This window comes from Schistocerca cancellata, chromosome 5 (assembly GCF_023864275.1).
Source record: "Schistocerca cancellata isolate TAMUIC-IGC-003103 chromosome 5, iqSchCanc2.1, whole genome shotgun sequence".
Classification (NCBI taxonomy): domain Eukaryota; kingdom Metazoa; phylum Arthropoda; class Insecta; order Orthoptera; family Acrididae; genus Schistocerca; species Schistocerca cancellata.
Genome location: NC_064630.1, coordinates 577,735,211 through 577,757,933, shown reverse-complemented (window position 1 = coordinate 577,757,933; position 22,723 = coordinate 577,735,211). Strand labels below are relative to the sequence as shown.

The 22,723-nt window shown below is 38.2% G+C and overlaps 1 protein-coding gene across 2 annotated transcripts in view; it reads left to right on the top strand.

Annotated features, from left to right (window-relative positions):
* LOC126187781 (28S ribosomal protein S27, mitochondrial-like) overlaps positions 1 to 18,876 on the top strand; it is a 70,788-nt gene extending 51,912 nt beyond the window's left edge. For both annotated transcript variants that reach the window (XM_049929052.1, XM_049929053.1), the window contains 4 exons: positions 10 to 262; positions 2,176 to 2,333; positions 17,837 to 18,067; positions 18,152 to 18,876. In XM_049929052.1, the coding sequence (XP_049785009.1) occupies positions 10 to 262; positions 2,176 to 2,333; positions 17,837 to 18,067; positions 18,152 to 18,637 (1,128 nt within the window). In that variant the 3' untranslated portion in view covers positions 18,638 to 18,876. The remainder of the gene's footprint in view (positions 1 to 9; positions 263 to 2,175; positions 2,334 to 17,836; positions 18,068 to 18,151) is intronic.
* Positions 18,877 to 22,723: the final 3,847 nt, after the last annotated feature.

Here is a 22,723-nt window from a genome sequence, read left to right as displayed (position 1 = left end):
CTGTTACAGTTTGCAAATGCTGTGAAGACTGAAGAACATGCTGATGAGTTGGAAGATTTGGTTCATAAGCTACGATTAAGTGAAAACACATCATCTATGTTACCTTCCACACCACATGCTGTCATTCGTATCTTACTAGAACTTGGCAGACATGAACAGCTGTTGAACATTTTGAATGACAGAATTAACTATGGAATCTTCCCTGATTATTATTGTTCATGTTTGTTAATGGATACATTCCTAAAATCAGGAAATTATGCAGGTAAATTATATTATAGCAAAAGCTAAAAAAGCAATAAATGCAGTTCAACCATTTACTGAGTTGTATTGCATCATGATCATAAATAGGCTGTTTTATAACATAACTGTCACTGTTAAAATGCAGTTATTCAACACCGTCTTCAGGCATAATTTAGGTAAGCCCATGTTGTGTTGCCCTACGGTCTGTGTGAACATAGCTTACCATTACCTTCATCAAATCTGTGCACGAATAGCGTGCAATAAAAGGACAGAAACAAAACAGCAAAGAATACAGTGGGTGGAAGCTGGTCGCTCTACACCAGAAATGGCAAAGTCAGTTCCATGTGCTGGCCAGTATTTTCCAGGATGGAAAAGTGTGTGTTCATTCTGTCAGTGAATGCTATACAAGACTTCTGGATCAACTATGTGAATAAGTATGTGCAAAGAGACCTGGATTGCGAAAGGAGGGAGAAAAGTCTTTCAGCAGGATGATGTGTAAAGGTTTTTAGCAATGAGAAAACTGATTGGTTTGAAGAAAGTATTGTTGGAATGTCCATCCTGTTCCCCAGATTTGGCATTGCTGGTTTCCATTTATCCTCCTATCTACAGAAATTTTTAACTGCATAATGTATTGAATTCCGTAGAAGGTTATGGCAACTGAAGGTAGTTATTCGGAAAACTTTCTACATATTTGAATGCATGATGTCTGTTCGTTCAAAAGAACAGACACCATTCAGATCCTGCAGCTGTGAAACACTGCATGTAAAGTGAAGGGGGAACGCTGCTATCAGCTGTAGTGGGACATGAAGCGGAATCAGCAGCAATGAGCAAAAATGTTTACCAGACCGGGATTCAAACCTGGGATCCCTTGCTTACTAGGAAGGTACGGTAACCATTGCAACATCGGGGACACAGTGTTATCGCAACTGCACAGATTATCTTGCTACGCCTAATGGCCAGTCCACACTCACACTTGAGTGCCACGTGTCTGCAGTCCCTGTCCGTACGAGCAGACACCATGCTTTCAAATAACTGATAAGCCTGGCTAAGCAATGGATCCACTTTCTTCAGTGCATAGGCACAAATATGTCTGACCTCCTGTGGGAATCTCTCAGTAGCAAACAGGAGTATAATGGACAGGGATTGTCGACAGATGGTGCTTGGTGGTAGTGTGGATTGACCTTGAGGCGTACCAAGATAGTCCGTGCAGTTGCGATAATGCTGTGTCCCGGATGTCGCAGTGGTTATCGCTCCTTCCTAGTAAGCTGGAGATTCTGGGTTTGAATCCCGGTCTGGTGCACGTTTTCACTCGTTGCCACTGATCCCGCTTAAGGTCCCGCTGCAGCTGATGGCAGCACTCCCCCTTCAGTTTATACTTTCTACATAGTTAGGAATGGAATCTGTTCTCTGGAAAATATCAGATAAAGTGCATGGACTTAATTAAATCAGGACCATAAGGAAATATTTGAACCTGTTTGATTTAAAAAAAGAAAACAAAAACCCCTCACATTTACATGCCCTGGATCATCAAAAAGCATTGTAGGAAACTGTGGTGTTATAGACCCCTCATTCAGATTGACACTGTACAAACAATGCATGTAAGAAATATTTACTCAAAGCTGTAGGTCCAGAAAGAGAGATCTAACATTCGACCTCTCAGGTTTTCAAATGTTGTGACCATGCTGTTGCTCATTTGCTGTGCTGCTGTAGCTCACTTAACCTAGGTTCTTGGGTTGACTGGAGTGTCAGATTTTGTCAAACATTTTTCTCTTTAGGGGAACAAGTGGCTTATGTTTCTGATAGAGGGGAACAAGTGGCTTATGTTTCTGATAGCAAGCCACATGTCTTTATGTCTGTTATTGTATGAGTATGTTTATTTGATACATTTCAGTTTAAGACCATTTTCTTGTGTAATTAGACATTTTTATTTTACAGCTGCTGCAAAAGTTGCTGCAATGGAAATGCTACAGGAGGACTGGTCCAATCCTCTTACTACACACCTTGCCCTCTATTCGTGCCATATGTACTTAAAGGATCCTGGGCCTGAACCTTGGAAAGAGGAGGTGGTGGAAGAAAATGACACTGAAGAAGAGGCAAGAATTGAAGTTAAAGTTATTTTATTTCATGAATTAAGCAAATAGATATGTAAAGAGATTATTAATATATTTAAACCAGAAAAATGTTAGTTCTAGAGATGATTTATCTAGTGCTAACATTTCAAATTGTTCTGGAGACATTAGTAAAACTACTAATTATGGTGTACCTATCTGGGTACTGATAGACATACAAACTTGAACATTGTACAAATAACTGGAAAAGTTCTCAGCATAAACTATGTTCTGTGGTACTGAAAGGCAGGCAGGAAACGCTGTTTTGTAGGTGCTAACTTTATATTTGCCAAGAAAACAAAAAGAAACAAATTTTGAAAGGAAAATGTTGCAACAGAAGAGTGTTTTTATACAGGCAGCTGTAGAGACATACATGTGTGAATTTAAATGTTCTCATTTCACTTATTAAACTGTATTTCTTTATGTGTGGAACATGGGTTAAAAATGTGATGCAGAAGAAGATTTAAGTGTAGGGAAGCTCATGATAATATAGCCTCTTTGTCTAAAGATAACTTATTACAGATGCCTGTCAGTGTCAATTTCTTAAGAGTTACCAGCCCACAATCATAGGTACTGAATTCAGCATGATAAAACATTAGCTTGTCCACCAGAACAAGAAATGCTAGGAAACTAGCTCTGTGCAACAAAAAGTATGAAAAGATTCAATCACCAAGAGAAACAGTGCAAGAAACTTGCCAACTGACTACATTTCAAAGAATGAAATGAAGATCAAAATAACATTTTATATTATTATTGTTATTGTAGTAAGCAAGTAATGCATGAAACTGACCCAAGTAACAGAAATATGGCTTCATTCGAAAACCTCTGAACAATAATGGAAATAAGTCTCTTGTGACTCCACACGTAACAGTACAAAAGAATCATACAGAAGGTGCAACCTAAGGGATGCACAGAATGACTGATGTGAGCAGTGCAAACTAAAAGAACATAATGAGGGTGAGTCAGCACTGCTCTGTGTGTGTATAGATGTGAGTCACCTGTAAATGGCGTGGCACAGACCATGCTGAGGGAAAGGTTTTTACACGTGGCCTGTAGTGGCCAGCCTTCACTGATACAGTTGGTGATTGATTTGAGTACACACGCACAGCGACACTACACTTGGTGCAGTCACTCACATGCACTAATAGCAGGATACAGCAATTATTTGTACATCCCATGGGAAAGTTTTTTTTAGAATATTGGTACTGTTAAAGAGAAATACTGAAAACCAAGCTTAAAGAAACTTTTATGACAGACAGTTGGTGATGTTGTGCAGTACACAAGTAAAATTTGAAGTGAGGCATGGCAGTCCACAATGCCATCCTCACACGAAGTGAGTTTCCTATTGTGAAGCATGTTAGACATGGTTTCTGTCATGGTTGGTGCACACTTATAAAAAAGCTGGTGCATCACATGGAATGTGCTCTTCATTTTCATTTGCAACTGCAGCTCTCTCCAGCATCGGTTCTGGTGCTTAAACTACACAGTTTGTTTAAGAAAATGGGCACATGTAACATTGCTATGTTGCCTCTAGTATAACACACATTTCTGCTCTTTTCCATATGCTAGCCACGTTAATGCCTTTGTAGCATACATGAATAAAAACTGCCATATCCATGACCATGATACAAGACATAAAGGAGAGTTCTTTGTCCTGTCAGTAAGGACATCAACTTTTAAAACTTCCTGTACAAATAGTGTGATACAAATTTACAAGTCTTCCAGATAAGATAAAGATTACTTCATCATTCTCACTTTCAAGCAGTAAAACCCTGAGAGAGAGAGAGAGAGAATGTGTGTGTGTGTGTGTGTGTGTGTGTGTGTGTGTGTGTGTGTGTGTGTGTGTGTGTGTGTGTGTGTGCGCGCGCGCACACAAGTGCCTGATGTGCTGCATTTCCTGCCATTTTATTATAAAAACATTTCCTGCCCTAACATTTTATTATAAAAAATTTGTATGGTACCAAAAGCTATGGAAACTGAAATTCTACACAGTGACATCACTAAACTTGACCTGTTCTATGTCTGCAAACATCTTTTGTCCCATGGGAGAGTGGCTTTAGTAACATGTAAAGTCTGAATGGAAGAGCATCAGTATGTTCTTGTCTGTTGCTGTGTGGGATGAACATATATTACAGTTTAAGTGCATAGATTTGTTGCCTGCAATGCCTGAGTTCGTGATCGTGTTTGGAAGATTGTTTTGACAGATTTGCAGATGGAGAATTGTTTTCAGTTGAAGATGTATCTCATAAAGAAGAGCTCAACACATTTTTTGCAGTACAAACATTGTGATGCATATTGCCTCGATAATATTAGAGACATGAAGGAACTTTTCTTGAAAATTTTCTCAGTTTTAAAAACCATGAAGGTTTTTGCAAGTAGTTTGTGTAGATAGGACAACAGTGTTTGTGTAGGCATGACAACAGTGTGTAAATGTATGCTGCGGTAATTTAAGGCTCATTAAGTAAGAAAAAAACCACAACTACTATTCTGAATCATGGCAGCCTAAGTGGCACTACTAACTCAAACGAAGTAGCTCTTTGATCATTTGTAGTATTCATGTTATGAAAGACATGAAGTGTGCTGCCACAGCATCAACATTGCTGGGTAGAGCCACCCTGTTGCAGGGTGAGGAGGTCAGGAGCAGAATTGTCAGGGAGGTGAGTATGACCCCATAAGCATGTGGCTTCTTTCTTGGGGGCAGGAGCAAACCCAACCACACTCAAGTTGGCACTACTTGATTTATTTCTCTGGTAAAGCATACATCAGAAATCATATACCCACACTGAGCTAGAATGGGCATCAAACTTCAATCATCGACAGCAATGTTTTGTTGTATCATTGTCTGTGTCCGGCACGGCTCAGCACAGCCCATGAGCAGAGTGATATTGTGAAGTAGGCATTCCCAGCTGGTGGCATAGCTGTATCATGTGCTGATGTTGCAGACCCATACCGCTATGCCACATGCATGATGGGCTGGCAGCCTGCCCCAGCAGCGACTGGTGATGGAAATGATGACATCCAGGGAGCAAACTCTGCTGCTGCTCATCAGTATGTACACCCAAAAATTTGGAACATTCCACCCTGTTTACTGACTCCTGTTTATGTGCTACATCAATTGTTCATATTCTCTATGTTCTACAGAACTGAATATAGTGTGGTTTTCCAAAATTAAGGTAGAGTCCATTTTCAGAGAACCAATTAATAGTTGTTTGGAAAATATCATTACAGAATCTTGTGTTGCTGTCTTTCCATTGGGATTTATTTTATCAGTCATCTGCAAAAGTGCCAGTTCTGAATGTTAAGTGGAAGGTCATTCCCACATATATAAGAAATAGAAATGGATCCGAAATTGAACCTCGTGGGACTCCTTCCTCGATTACTTTGTAGTCATTAAAATTTTCTCTCCTTTTTACGTTGTTTGAATTATTCAGCAAACTTTTTGCATTCTATTTGTTAAGTGTGATTCAAACCAATTGTGTGTGAAGCCATCAATTGCATGGTGATATTTTATTTTTAAGGCTCATAATATTTGGCGAATGAATATATAAATAGCATACTGAGTTGAGCAACCCTTCTGGAATCCAAAATATGAGGTACTAAGTAAGTTGTTTGTATCTAAATGTTCAACTACTCTTGAATACATTACTTTTTCAAATATTATGGAAAAAGATGTCATTAAGGAAACTGGACAGTAATTATTTAAGTCTTTGTTGTTACCTTTCTTATAAGAAAGTTTACCAGTTGCGTATTTTAATCTGTCTGGAAAAATCCTGTGTTAGTGATGCATTGCATATATTAGTATGGTCATTACTTATTAAGTTAGAACAACGTTTCAGATTTTTATGACTACATGAATTTCAGTAAAGGGTGTAGGTGTTACTTGTAGTTGTGTAAAGTTTTGTGGAATGACATTTATTATATATTCTTTTACTTCTTCAATTTTACCATTTAATCCTACTGTTGCTGCTACATTTATAAAGTAGTTGTTAAAAAATACTTGCAACTTGTGGGTTGTCAGACACACCATTGTCATTTAGTTTAATTTTTGTGCACTGATTGGTTTTCCTGTCTCCCATTTCACAATATCCCATATAGTTTTAATTGTATTATCTGCCTTATTAATTTTTGTCAGGATGTGCATATTTCTGGACATTTTAATGCCTTTCCCTTAAATATTATTTTTGTAGAATGCAAGTAACATCAGATCATATTCTGGCTTCTACATAAATTTCCCTTTTCACCTTACATGAAATTTTAACCCAGTTATTTATCCTTGATTCACTTGTTTTCTTAATGGGCATTTTCTATAAGTTTTTAGAAAAACTACTTTCAAATACTGAAACAAATTTGGTGTGGAATTTATTGTATTTCACATTAGCATCTGTTTCTATACATGCTTCATTCCAACTGCCTTTTTAACTTATTCTTAAAACTTTTTACTCTGTTCTCTTTAATAATCTTCAGTGTCCCAGAATTCTAAGGTACTATTTTGTATATTTCCATAAATTGTGCATCATGCTCAGATATTTAATTAACAATTGGGTACACATTAATTGTTTCAGTGTGAGCACTTTTTGTAAAAATGTTATAAGAGTCCCACTATCTTGCTGCATGTTTGTTGGAAAATTTACCTCTGAAATCAACCAGAAACAGCCAAATAATGATTCGAGTTCATTGTTTATATCAGAATCTGTTAAGAAATATGTACAGAAATCTCCACAAACTACTAACTTCAGAATAAAATTGAATCATCAGTTGCAAATATATGTTTATTTTGCTTTACTGGGTTTGAAAAATTAATTTGTCATCTTCAGAAGTTTAGTATTAGTTTAGCAGATGTCAGTATCTTCTCCATAGAAGCATAATGCCATGATATGTCCAAAAATGTAAATATTGTGTGTGATTATTGTATTGTGGTTCATGGTGTGGGTTCCTGTAGTCATGTCCTAGTTCATGAACCATGGGCAACGTATGAGTGGCCAAGTAAGTGGTCCTGACAGTCGGGATACCAGTTACTTTGGAATAAGGCTGGGCATCTCGGACATATTCTGAGTCGTGGTCACCTTTGTGCTCATACGGCAAAGACTATCAAATCCACCGGTTAGTCCCTCAGCCGTTAGGGGTAAAACCCAATGGGACTCGGGGCAAGTAAGGCTAGCAACCTGCTTCCCTGGTACTTTAAATATGATGCTGGCAACAATCAGAGCAAAATGCCTCGGACCTTTGGAGGTGACGGAGTCCCACCTCTAACTGACAAACCAGGGACTCCTAAGATACGACTTGGCAAACAAATGGTAATGAGATGGGGAGCTATTAATATCAATGGGGGCTACTCTGGGAAGAAGGTAGAGCTGGCAGAGGCTGCAAGTAAGATGGGGCTGGACGTTTTAGCTGTTAGTGACATTCGGGTAAGGGGTGAGAAAGAAGAGGAAGTGGGAGAATACAAGGTCTTCCTCTCAGGAGTCAAAGCAGGAATAACACAATGAGGTGTAGGGCTTTACATCAGGAAAGAAATGGAACCCAGCGTAGTCGCAATAAGGTATGTAAACGAACGACTAATGTGGATAGATTTGACAGTATCTAGCAAGAAAATTAGGATTGTGTCAGTATATTCGCATTGTGAAGGGACAGATCAAGATAAGATGGATAGTTTTTATGAGGCACTCAGTGATGTAGTTGTTAGAGTAAAGGACAAGGACAGTGTTCTGCTCATGGGTGATTTTAACGCCAGGATTGGAAATCGAACAGAAGGGTATGAAAAGGTTATCGGTAAATTTGGAGAGGATATGGAGGCCAACAGGAACGGGAAACAACTCTTGGATTTCTGTGCCAGTATGGGCTTAGTAATCACAAACTCCTTTTTTAAACATAAGAACATTCACCGGTATACTTGGGAAGGCAGGGGAACCAGATCTGTCATTGACTATATAATAACAGATCAGGAATTGAGGAAGGCTGTGAGGGACACACGTGTATTCAGGGGATTCTTTGATGTCACTGATCATTATTTAATCTGCAGTGAAATTGGGATTGTGAGGCCGAAAGTGCAGGAGGTCAGGTCTATATGTAGGAGGATAAGAGTGGAGAAACTTCAGGAGAAGGAAATCAGGCACAAGTACATAACAGCGATCTCAGAAAGGTACCAGTTAGTTGAATGTAGTCAATTACAGTCATTGGAAAAGGAATGGACAAGGTACAGGGACACAGTACTAGAAGTCGCTAAAGAATGTCTTGGAACAGTAATGTTTAAAAGTAGGATGAAGCAAACAGCTTGGTGGAATGATACAGTCAAGGCAGCCTGTAAAAGGAAAAAGAAGGCGTATCAAAAATGGCTACATACCAGAACCCAGGTAGACAGAGAAAGTTATGTTGAAGAAAGAAACAAAGCCAAACAGATAATTGCAGCATCCAAGAAGAAATCGTGGGAAGACTTTGGAAACAGGTTGGAGACTATGGGTCAAGCTGCTGGAAAACCATTCTGGAGTGTAATTAGCAGTCTTCGAAAGGGAGGTAAGAAGGAAATGACAAGCATTTTGGATGGGTCAGGAAAACTGCTGGTGAATCCTGTGGATGCCTTGGTCAGATGGAGGGAATATTTTGAAGAGTTGCTCAATGTAGGTGAAAATACGATCAGTAATGTTTCAGATTTCGAGGTAGAATGGGATAGGAATGATGATGGAAATAGGATCACATTTGAGGAAGTGGAAAAAATGGTCAATAGATTGCAGTGCAATAAAGCGGCTGGGGTGGATGAAATTAAGTCGGAACTCATCAAATACAGTGGAATGTCAGGTCTTAAATGGCTACACAGGATAATTGAAATGGCCTGGGAGTCTGGACAGGTTCCATCAGACTGGACAAAAGCAGTAATCACACCAATCTTTAAACATTGAAACAGAAAAGATTGTAACAACTACAGAGGTATCTCTTTAATCAGCGTTGTGGGTAAAATCTTCTCAGGTATTGTTGAAAGGAAAGTGCGAGTATTAGTTGAGGACCAATTGGATGAAAATCAGTGTGGGTTTAGGCCTCTTAGAGGTTGTCAGGACCAGATCTTTAGCTTACGGCAAATAATGGAGAAGTGTTATGAGTGGAACAGGGAATTGTATCTATGCTTTATAGATCTAGAAAAGGCATATGACCGGGTTCCTAGGAGGAAGTTATTGTCTGTTCTACAAGATTATGGAATAGGAGGCAAACTTTTGCAAGCAATTAAAGGTCTTTACATGGATAGTCAGGCAGCAGTTAGAGTTGACGGTAAATTGAGTTCATGGTTCAGAGTAGTTTCAGGGGTAAGACAAGGCTGCAACCTGTCTCCACTGTTGTTCATATTATTTATGAATCATATGTTGAAAATAATAGACCGGTTGGGTGAGATTAAGATATGTGAACACAAAATAAGCAGTCTTGCATATGCGGATGACTTAGTTGTGATGGCAGATTCGATTGAAAGTTTGCAAAGTAATATTTCAGAGCTAGACCAGAAATGTAAGGACTATGGTATGAAGAATAGCATCTCCAAAACGAAAGTAATGTCAGTGGGAAAGGAATATAAACGGATTGAGTGCCAAATAGGAGGAACAAAGTTAGAACAGGTGGACGGTTTCAAGTACTTAGGATGCATATTCTCACAGGATGGCAACATAGTGAAAGAACTGGAAGCGAGGTGTAGCAAAGCTAATGCAGTGAGCGCTCAGCTACGATCTACTCTCTTCTGCAAGAAGGAAGTCAGTACCAAGACTAAGTTATCTGTGCATCGTTCGATCTTTCGACCAACTTTGTTGTATGGGAGCGAAAGCTGGGTGGATTCAGGTTACCTTATCAACAAGGTTGAGGTTACGGATATGAAAGTAGCTAGGATGATTGTAGGTACTAGTAGATGGGAACAATGGCAGGAGGGTGTCCACAATGAGGAAATCAAAGAAAAACTGGGAATGAACTCTATAGATGTAGCAGTCAGGGCGAACAGGCTTAGATGGTGGGGTCATGTTACACGCATGGGAGAAGCAAGGTTACCCAAGAGACTCATGGATTCAGCAGTAGAGGGTAGGAGGAGTCGGGGCAGACTGAGGAGAAGGTACCTGGATTCGGTTAAGAATGATTTTGAAGTAATCGGTTTAACATCAGAAGAGGCACCAATGTTAGCACTGAATAGGGGATCATGGAGGAACTGTATAAGGGGGGCTATGCTCCAGACTGAACGCTGAAAGGCATAATCAGTCTTAAATGATGATGATGATGATGATGATGATGATGATGATGATGATGATTATTGTAAACACAAATGTACAATTTAGAGGAACTGAAATTACTTTATGGTGGGAACTGATAAAATGAAATAAAAATATATTTGCAGCTGACGACTGAATTTTGTTCAGCAGTGTGTGTTCAGCAGCGGGGGAGTGTTGGGCTGGTGGAGGGACTCAACAACTGGTGTAGTACAATCTGTTCATAGGACCACACACAATTCCACAATGGATGTTGCTTTGCCCATGGATGGTGGTTTAGCAAACAACCTTTATACTTGTTTACACCGAACCCATGAGATATATTGTATACAAAAAAAAAAAAAAAAAAAAAAAAAACAAAAAAAAAAAACTGGGATAAATGTGTTAGTGAAACACCCATGTTGAAATGAGTAAAAGTGGAAAAATGACTTGTGAACACATGGAAAGCTTTTTATATGTGTTCCTCAGAGAACATGCTAGAGAGTGGGGCCTGGTATTTTGCAACTCCTTGTGAAAACATAAAGACTACAGTCTGATGGAAAATAGATTTCCCAACAAGGATGTTACATTGAAAATACTACCAACCCCTGTATGTACATGTTTTTAGACGGTAAAAACTAAATGCCAAACATCTTATTGATTTTGTATACTTGAGAATGCACTGTGATGATGATGTACGCTGGGGATTAATAATCACAGGTCACATTTTACGTGATTGATATTTCATCATCTTCAATCCGTATCAACAACAAACTTTCTGCACCAAAATGAGTTACAAAGTAGATATTCTTGTTGCATTATTTGATGATATCACTATATTCATCAGAAATAACGTAGTGTGTTCACATGCCACCCTTGTCAAATGTACTTACTCTTCCATTGTAGTTTGGAAGGTATGACTATAAATATTGCATATCTTAACATATGTTGTTTAAAGCAAATGTTGAACTTTTCCCCAAATAATACCTAATATCTGACTCTTATGAATCTGCTAGTTATAATTGTTGTCACAGAGTATAGTTTTCTAGTGTCCACTAACCAACCACGGCACTGGATGAATTATTGTCTGGTATTCTGCCTTGTGAAGAGTGTTCATGATTCTTTTTTGAACAGTGTGTGTTTACCTTTTATCATTTAATTTGTGTCCATGGTTATGAGGGAAAGATTACCTATGCAAGCCACTGTTCAATGTGTGCATCTCTTACACTACTATGGTCCATTACCTGATTGCAGCCATGTATTGAAAACCATATACGTTCAGCATTTACTTTAAAATGAGATCACTGCACACCATCAAAACAATTTACATTTTGAGACTTTTCATACATTTGCTGTTAAACATTCCATCACTCAAAAGTTCATCCTGTTTTCAACTTGGAAACACATCATACTGAATAAACAACTTTATTCATAGGGTCATGTTGTATCAAACATTTATTTTTGAATGTGATGTGTATTACTCAACAAAACAATGTGTACTTACGGGATTTGCAGGAATTAAAGTGTGGTTATTTTGAGACATTTTATAACCAGTCTAAATCGTAGAACTTTTGCTTACTTATTTATTTTTATTTATGTGTGTATTTATTTGTTTGTTTGCTGTTCCTATATAGTCAGTTTTTGGGTATGGTAATAGATTTTAGTTCACATATACAGAGGTTTAGTTAACATATGTAAGTGCAAACATTGATATAATAGGATAGGTGAGAAATTATGACTTTTTTTGTTGCAAAAACAAACGTATGCTATATTCACTGTTTTATAGAGAGACTTTACAACTTGAAATATAAATGCATACATTGACATAGTGTGTGAAGATTAGAAATTATTATTTTTGCATTGCAGAAACATACTTAAGCTACATACACTGTTTTACAAAGGGAGATTACAGCTTGAAACCTTCTACTGAATAACAGCTTTTCTCTATTAATAAATGCTTAAGTTTATTCTTTAAAGTGTTTAAATTAACTCTCTTGAGGTCAGATGGAAGTCTGTTATAAAAGTATAAAAGGTAGTTCCTATTGTATGTGGACTACAGTCAGTAGCCCCCCTCCCCCCTTTTTTTCCAGTTCTGTTCTGTGACAATTTTGCCTTGCCATGTATTGTGCCTTTGCACATTACTGTTTGTTACATGATATACTGGTTTTCGTTTGACAAACATTACTGCCTGCAGGATGTACACATAGTAGATGATTAGTACCTTATATGAGGGCTATTCAGAAAGTAGGGAACATTTTGGCATTTAAAAAACTAAGTAAAAGAAATGCATTTTATTATATACATCTGAAAGATCAATTGACATACTACTTTTCCATATAGTCACAAAACACATTGAGGCACTTATCATAGTGGTGGACAAGCTTTGAAAGACCATTGTGATAAAATTCTGCCGCCTGAGACTTCACCCAGTGAATCACGCCCGCCGGGAGTTCCGTGTCTTCATCAAAGCACTGTGTTGCAAGCTAGTTCTTCATCTTGGGAAACAAGTGGAAGTCACTTGGTGCAAGATTGGGGCTGTAGGGTGGATGAGGGAAAATTTCCCATTTGAATGAATTAAGGAGTTCTTTAGTGCAGTTTGCCATGTGAGGTCGGGCATTGTTGTGCAAAAACAAAATTTGTGGTAGCCTAGCTTGTGAGTGACAATTTCAAACAACAAAGTCCGTGAAACTTCCGGAAAAGAAAGCGAAAGCTCCATTATTGTGATGCGATGGGTTTCACGAATCGTTTCATCAACATTAGCGGCAAGATCGTCAGTCACAATGCTCGGGCGTCTGCTCTTCTCTTTGTCATTAACACTGGTTTGGCCATTTTAAAACCGAATGCACCATTTCTGGACGGAACATTCACTCATTATGTTGTTTCCGTACACTTCAAACAGTTCACGATAAATTTCTATAGGTTTTAGGTTTTTTGCCAACAAAACCATATCACAGTTCGCACCTGACAACTGGAGAGATTTTTGATTGCAGCACACATTTCAAATTCGAATATCGAAAAAAACCAGATGCGCAGAGACGTTCCCGTTGTCACGGATGAATGCCAACTGAGCTGCAGAGCACACACGATTGGTGCACGCCTACTGGCATCAGATGGAAATATTCCCTACTTCTTGAATAGCGCTCATATTTTCTGAAGATTTCTCTACAAGGGTCTCTCCTATTTACCTTGACTACCACTCTTTCTACCTTATTTGTAGTCTGAAGAACCTGCCTGTATAGGCAGCTGGTGCCCCACCCTATATCTGAATACCATACAGAAGATGTGGATGTATCGCTCCAAAGTATGTTTGTCCCAAGCTATCATGATCCACGACGGCTGAGACCCTTTTCAGTATACACATTTGTACTGGTTTTCTTATAAATATGGTCTATATGTTCTTTCCATGGCAGGTGTTTGTCAAAAATTATACTGTTTGTCAACAATTATACCCAAAAATTTGTGTTTGTTTCCATAGCTAAAGGCCAGTGGATGTATAGATAGAGTTCTATTCATGTTCTGACTATAGTGAAGTATAAATTGCATTGTCACTGTCTTCCGTTTATTTACGATTTGCTTATGTGCCATAAGATAACTTGACAGAAAATTATAATTTATTTCACTACTGTTTGTGGTAGTTTGCGCATCACAGCCCCAGCTAACAATAGATGTCACCAGCATAGCTTATAAACATGCAGTTTTGGGGTTCAGTTAAATCATTCATGTACACGAGACACAGAAAAGGCTCCAATACACATCCTAGGGGCACACCACATTGAAGTATCGCCTGGGTTGATATGGTTGTTCCCAACTGTTCGTTCCTTTTATAAGTTAGCTTGACACACTGTTTCCTGTCATTCAAATAGGAGGTAAGTAGTTGTAACACTACCCCTCTCTACCGACATGCTTCTAATTTATGCAATAGAATCATATGACTTACAGTATCAACAGCTTTACTCATAACCAGGAAGGTGCCCGTTACCCTGTCTCCTTCTTCTAACTTCTTTACTATTTCATGTATAAAAATTGCTATTGCTTTTACAGTAGATATTCCTTGTCTAAAACCATGTTGTAGATTGTTAAATAGATTATGTTTGATGAAATTACCTCAAATTTATTTCATGTTACTCTCTCTAATAGTTTCCCAAGCTCTGAAGTTAATGATATTGGTCTCTAATTTTTAGTGTCCATTTTTATTCCCTTCTTATACACCGGTAGAATTTCAGTGATTTTCAAAAGAGCAGGGAATTCTCCATGGCAGAGGGAGATATTTATTAGGTGTGTCAGAGGCTTCACTAATTCTCCTCTGCATTCCTGTAGCAGCTTAGGTGAAATGTCATCCCACCCACAAGACATTTTAGCTTAGCTTGAAGTGATTGCTAGGAAGTCCCTCTCAGTAATGCCATGGATGAAAAAGGATTGGCTTAAATTCAGTGCCCAATCATGTGTTTCATTTGTGACAATTGTATTAAACAACTGTATGTGTTTCTCTTTTGGGTCATTGGTTACATTGTCATTTTCCTTTAATGTTATGCTGGTGTGTTTATGAGATGCTGTTTCCCACTATTTTCCAGGCTGTTTTACTAACACAGGTTGAGTTTGCTTTCTTGACAGGCATATTTCTGAGCTTTAAGTTTAGTCAAGAAATCTCTCTCTCTCTCTCTCTCTCTCTCTCTCTTTTCCCCAGTTTGTATTTTGTTACACAGTATTGTAATTTAGTATCTCTAAAGAGTATGTAACAGACTTTCATGTTCTATCAGTTCCATGATTTTTTGGAGGGAAATTATCAGCTTTGTGATTAATAGCTTTGCTTACTTGTTTTGCAAAAGGACGTGTTTCATTTAAAGTCTTATTGAATAGTTTACAGAAAATTTCCCATTTATCATTCACATTTGTTGCATTGTAAACTAGTTCCCATTTTTCATTGCCTAATGCCCTCTTAAGTTTATTATAATTAAATTTTCTTTAATACATAAATGTATCACTTTTAGTTATATCTACATTCCCTAAATCAATCTCCATAGTAATGCCTCTGTGTTCAGATCTGTTGTTTTCTACGGTGGTTATGTTTATGTTCTCCTTTGTTATGTAGATTGTGGTCAATCATGTCTGTCTTTCTACTGTAATTCTTGTAGGTGCTGAGTTTATGTGATAATAGTTGTAACTCTGAAGTAAGTCAATGTAACGCAAATAATTATTGCTGTTATTTAAAGAGTCTGTGTTGATGTCTCCAACAAAAAGCACATTTTTTGTATGCTGATGTCTTCTCCAGTAAGTCCTCCAGACAACTGAAAATTCTACAGTATTGCTTCCAGGTGACCTGTACAGGGCTACTATAATCAGTCTGTTGTTCTCTAGTTTTAAATTTATTTATGCAACCTCAAGTACCGTTTCTTTACTCAGCTCATCAATCCAATTGTCTTTTTCACATGATGTATCGTTTCTACTACAAATGTCTACCCCTCCACCTTTTAAAGTACAAGTTCATTAGTTTGTAATTTCTTAGCCTGTATCCGTATGCTTCCTCTTCCTTGCAGCCTAATTCACGTGCTATGAAGAAATGCAGTTTCGATTCATTTAAGTATACGTCAAAGTGCTGTGGTTTATTTGTTATATACTGACATTCTGGTATGTACGGATTAAAATTGCTATGTTTTACTCTCCAAAAGCATCCCTATCAGGCTCTGCGATAATTTTACTTATTTTCTCACACACAAGTTTCTTCCCTTCAAAATTTAGAGGCAGCCAATGTTTGATATGTTGGCATTTGTCCATTTTACCTATATCCACTGTTCAACATTTTCCTAACAAAGCGCAGATCTAGTTGATTTTGATGTTCGTTTTTCGTATCTCTTATTTGACACATGAATTGTGTATTAGGTTATGCTGTACATAATTGCAAGTAGATTTGAATAATAGTAATAATAATAATAATAGAAGAAGTAAAGGTAACAACTCACTGTACACTGAAGTGACAAAAGTCATAGGATAGCGATATGAACATATACACATGGCGGTAGTATCACATGCACAAGACATAAAAGGGCTGTGCATTGGCAGAGTTGTCATTTGTGCTCAGATGATTCATGCAAAAAGATTTCTGACATGCTGATGGCCACACGATGGGAATTAACAGACTTTAAATACAAAATAGTACTTGAAAATAGACGCATGATACATTCCATTTTGGAAATCATTAAGAAATTCAATATTCTGACATCCATAGTGACAGGAGTGTGTCAGGAGTACCAAATTCCAGGCATTATCTCACCACAGACAACACAGCAGCTGACACCCTTCACTTAATGACCGAGAGCAACAGCATTTGCATAGAGTTGTTAGTGCTAACAGACAAGCAACATTCCATGAAATAACTGCAGAAATCAATGTGGAATGTACGATGAAAGTATTTGTTAGAACAGTGTGGCAAAATTTGGTGTTAAAGGGGTATGGCAGCAGGCGAACAATGCAAGTGCCTTCGTTAACAGCATGACATCGCCTGTAGCATATCTCCTGGGCTTGTGACCATATCAGTTGGACTCTGGATGACTGGAAAACCATGACGTAGCCAGAAGAGTCCTGGTTTAAGTTTGTATGAACTGATGGTAGAGTTTGAGTGTAGTGCAGATCCCACGAAGCCATGGTTCCAAGTTGTCAACAAGGCACTGTGCAAGCTGATGGTGGCTCCAGAATGCTGTGCACTGTGTTAATATAGAATGGACTGGGTCCTCTGGTCCAACTGAACTGATCATTGACTGGAAATGGTTGTATTTGGCTACTTGGAAACCATTTTCAGCCATTTATGGGCTTCATACTCCCCAGAAATGATGTCATGTCACAGGGCCACAGTTGTTCATGAATGGTTTGAAGAAAATTCTGTCAGTTCTAGTGAATGTTTTGGCCACCTAGATCACCCAACAGAATACCATGAAACATTTATGGGACGTAATCGAGAAGTCAGTCAGTGCACAAGTTCCTGAACTAGCAACACTTTCACAATTATGGATGGCTGTAGAGGTAGCAAAGCTCAATATTTCTGCAGAGGACTTCCAACGGCTTGTTGAATCCATGCCATATCGAGTTGCTGCACTACGCTCAACATGATATTAGGAAGTATCCCATAACTTTTGTTCCCTCAGTGTATAGTTGAGGCATCGGGCATTAGATAGTCGCACAAAATTCTTCCATTATTCCCATGACTTTCCGTGGCGGGAAGGCAATAATGAAGTGCATGTAAAATAAATATTTTGAGGTATTGTTAGTTACATTTCAATATTTTTTCAGGTGAAAGTACGTGTAAAGTACATACGAAACCCATATTTTGATGACCATTTTGATCTACGTGATCCTCAGCTCTTGCTCGGAAAGACTTTCGCTACCATTGGCATAGCTTTGTCTGATTCTGTTGGATACACATACCAGTTAGTGGGTTGGGCACTATATAAAAAATGGAACAAAGTTGTTAAATGTCTGGATGAAGTGTCAGAGAAAAAACAAACAGTATTCAATGAAGGGGTAAGTGTGCTGGTGTGTATATGTAAAAAATGATGTCAAACTGGTGAATCTTCACAGAACTGATTCTTTCTGTTTTGGTTCCAGATAAAAATACTTGAACGTGAACTCCAGAAAATGGAAAAGGATCCAGAAAAACAGGACCCTGGAAGTAGTGTAAGAGATACATGCATACAAAAAATAGAAAACCTAAGAACTTTGGGCCTTGTTTCAAACGAGTGTTTACATACAGCAGTCGTGAGTAAAGTTAAAGCTGTAGTGGCCGAGCATGAGCAGCAGATGATAACTGCACAATGTAGTGTATATAAGGAATGGGAGAAGCTGCGTGAAGAAGTCCTCCAGAAAGAATTGGACAAAGTGAAGACACAGAAAAGATTGCAGCAAATTCAAGAGGAAAAGGAGCGGCTAGCAAAACAAGAGGAGGAATTATTCTTTTTTGATAATTTACAGAAACTTAACCTTATTATAAAAGAAGCCAAGTCTGTACCAAAGGAGGAGGTAAAAAGGAAAGGGAAAAAGAAAGAAGACGACGAAAATTACATACCACCAGAAGTAACTAAAAGAAAAAAATAATGTGTGAAAATTATGAACATTAAGCAAATAATTAAAGAATGTCTTAAGTAGTAGTGTCATGTTCATTTTTAATTCTGTATATCCTTCCTTCATTTTCTTGTGATTTCAAGTCTTTTTTCTTGGGCAGTGCTGTATTGCTACATATATGGAATTATATCAGTATGTGATGCTATCTTGACTTGATAGAGAATGTACTGAAACTAAGAAAATATAAAGAGCTAATGTGAAGATTGACAAAGTACAGGTGCTTAGCAAAAATACTCCTTCACCCTGTAGTTTTAGTTACTTGTACATTACTTTTCCTTCTTAACTTATTAATTGAGTGATCTCATGTTTAGCATGTTTTCTACTCTGTGAACTCTCTTCAGACATTTTTTCTTGGTCTGTGGGGAAAAGAATGTTTACTTTGAATGATTTAAAAAGTATTATTTATTAATAAAAAGAATAATACAAGTGATTCTCCTTTGATTGGGCACCTGTCAGATGTGTGAGTAGTTCAAGGCTTTTAAGTAATATGTGGAGAAGTATATTGGAAGAGACTGCTGAGATTGGGCTGCCTCAATCTTTTTGCCCACATGCACTTGTCTCAGCACTATAGAGCTCAGTAAGTTGAAGTTACTTGTAAACTAGTTGAAGGCAGTTGATACTTATTGTTAGCTGTGCTTTATCAAGTCACCTGTTCAGTTACTCTTTAAGGAGGAGTAGGGATTCCGTAAAGCAGCAGCTTATTTGATTCTGTTGTTACTGAATAAGAGCAGAAAGTTTTAGGACTTCAAATTTCTCACACGCTTATCAAGAGAATGAGAAAGTAAGTGGTGATTTCGTTCACAAAAGAGGTCACATGTTCACCTTTACAACCATAAGCTAAGAGAGCCAACAGGGAGTGGTGAAGGAAACTGGGCACTAGCGAGCGCCAGGACATGGTTATCTGCTGCAAAGGTCATGGACATGCTGATTTTGGACAGCTAAGGCATTCTGCTAGCTGGTTTCATAAAGGGCAAGTGGACCAGAATGGTGCTCCTTCCATCTCCATTTACACAAAAAAGGCCACTTTATGGTGTGTGGCAGAGAGTGCTTCTGGTAACATCATTATTTCCGTCCTTTCCTGTTATATTTGTGTAGGGTGCATGGCAAGAATGACTGTGGACAGTGCCTGCTTTATGAGGGTGGGGGCGACCCATGCAGTCGAGCGGGGCGTCAGGGCCCAAGGGCACTGCGCTTGCTAATGCATGTCTAAAAAAAAAGATACTAAATAAGATGAACAATGTGGGTCTAAATATACCACAATATTTCAATGTTTGTAGTACGTAAACAGTATCTTAAAAACAGTCATTTTATAAAACTTGAGGATTTTTGAAGATACCTAAAAGTGTTATTGAAAAAAGCTCTGATTTAGTAGATGTTTGTAGTGCGATGACATTTACAATACTTATTTGAAATTGGTCACAGATAAAATCAGTAAAAAGTATAAGGTGTGATTGATCATGAAAGGAATTGATATTGAGAAAGAATGAATTACACGATTCTCCATCATGTAACCAGGGGCACCCACACGATAGTAAGGGGGCGGGGCGAGCAAAGTTTCTGTCTATATATGAATGATGGATTAAAGTCCAATGAACTGTGATAACAATGCTATCACCATCTGATGGAACACCTTGGAAATACAGCTCTTCACAGCGTGACATAGCTCAGTCTAAATGCAAAATGATTTACTGGGAAGTTCCAGCAAGTATTTTTTGAAGTGAAGTAGTTCTGAAGCTATTAACGAATGATTGAAACAAAATAACAGTTCATTTCATTACACTTCTTTCTAAAAATTAGCTGGAATGGGTCAATACTTGGTGAGTTGTGAACATTATTGTAATTGATCAGACTTTAGGCTAAACTAAATAGGGTATTTTATTACTTTCCTAAAAATGGTACTGTGTGCTACTCAACCACAAAACCGTGGCCCCTTTCTGTGAAGCATTCTGGGAACGGCTATTGTCAGTGCCAGCAACTCACTCGCAAAAAGAGAGCAGTTATTATTCTTGATAATAATTACAACAATGGTAGCTCGACAAAACTCTTTGCATTAAGTTAAATAATTCAAATATGCAGCCATGATAACATGCTGTGTGCCTAATTTGGTGTCATTAACTGAATTTTAATATGTGGTTTGTACTACAGAGGATGCTGCGAGTCACAGTGGGCTGTCAAATGAATGTATTGAATAAATGCTCATCTTTGCCTCCCCGAAATACTGGGAGATTTTCCAGGACTATTTCAGCCAAATTGCTGAATTCTGTGTCTGTTACAGTATGCTTCATGGATTGCTACAAATGATAGTATAAATTAATTTAATTTTTTTCTTCTTTGCAGTACTCATACTCATTCAGAATTATTTTTCACACCAGACTGTGTATCGCGGGCTTACTACATGGCGTTTGAGGAGTCGCAAGAATTTCACTCATGTTCACTCACACACAGTAAGTCACAACAAAAGAATACACACTGAAATAATACAGTGTCACACTGTTAGACTGCGTACAGTGGTAGCGGTACGATTTACTCTCAGTAATTGTCAGTAAGCGTCGGAGGCAGGGGTGATGTTTTTGTGTCTGAGTAATAGTGACTGAAACGAGTGTCGTGACCGTGACAATAGTTTAATTTTATGGTACATCTCAACAACGTTTTTATCTTTTAGTTCACATTTTTATTTTCTAGTTACGTTTACTGTTTGGTTATTTTCTTTATTTGTTATAGTTGTGATATTGTTGTCGCAAGGTAAAGCAGCACCTACACAATAATTTGCCAGATTATTAAGTCATGCTAGAAGAGAGGGAAATAATTAAAAAGCAGCCTGGACAGCTGATAAGTGGAAACATATCATATGGTCCAACATTGGGCCGGGTTCAGGTCTGGAGGACACTAAAATAAGCCTACAATCCTGATTGCTTGATTCCAATGGTTAATCAAGGAGGTGGAAGTGTGATGGTGTGGGCAGCAACGTCATGGTATTCTGCTAGTCCCATCATTACTCTCAAATGCAGTGTTACAGCCAATGATTATGTGAACATTTTAGGTGGTCAGGTGCAACCAATGGTTCAAATGTTGTCCCCCAACAATGATGTCATATTTCAGGATGATAGTGCACCCATTCACACAGCCAGGACAGTACAATCATGGTATGAGGAGCATGCAACTGAACTGCAGCATCTTCCCTGGCCAGAACAGCTCTTGTGGGCGGTATTGAGCACAGACTCCGGAGCAGATTTCTGCCTCCCTCGTCACTAAGGAGATAGAAGAGGTTCTGATTGAAGAGTGACTTATCATTCCATTGCAGACTGTACAATCATTATATGCCAGTATTCCAAGAAAAATCGCAGCTTTATTGCGGGCAAATGGGGGTCCAACCCTTTATTAATAAACCATTATTATGGGCAAAAATGGGGTCCAACCTTTTATGAATAAACCATTCCCAAGAAGTACAGGTGTTCACATTATTTTGCCTATCCCTGTATGTTTATTGTATCTGCTGAACCCTTTCACAATCACTATACAAAAATATCAGTCTTTCTGGTGGTTTGAGGGTTCTCTCCACACCATAAGCACACCAGAATGGTCCCATTTTCTGCTGTCACAAACACTGCACACACATGTTGCTTACTCCATGGAAAGCCCTTGCCTTATCTTGGTCTGAGAGCTGTATGCTGACGTAAGCAAGATATGCTTGTTTCATAAAGTCACTGAAGTTTTTCATGTGTTTCTGTGGCATATATTGTTGCATATGTAACAAAAGGCATCTGGGTGTTTTACGGAGGCTCTGCTGTTTAAAGTCATATGTCCACACCTACATACAACAGTAAAGGAATGGTATACCATATCACATGAACTAGAGCTCATTAGACAAAACCTGTGTCATATTTGGACTCGGCAGCCGCAAAATACCCTAAAAGTGTTGAAACATTGCAGGCAACGAAAATAAAATTTCATTATGTGAAGAAAAGAGCAATGCCAGCTGAAATTGGGCATCGAAAAATTTGATGGTGAATGCTGAAAATTTGTGCTGAACTGGGACTCGAACCCAGAACTCCTGCTTAA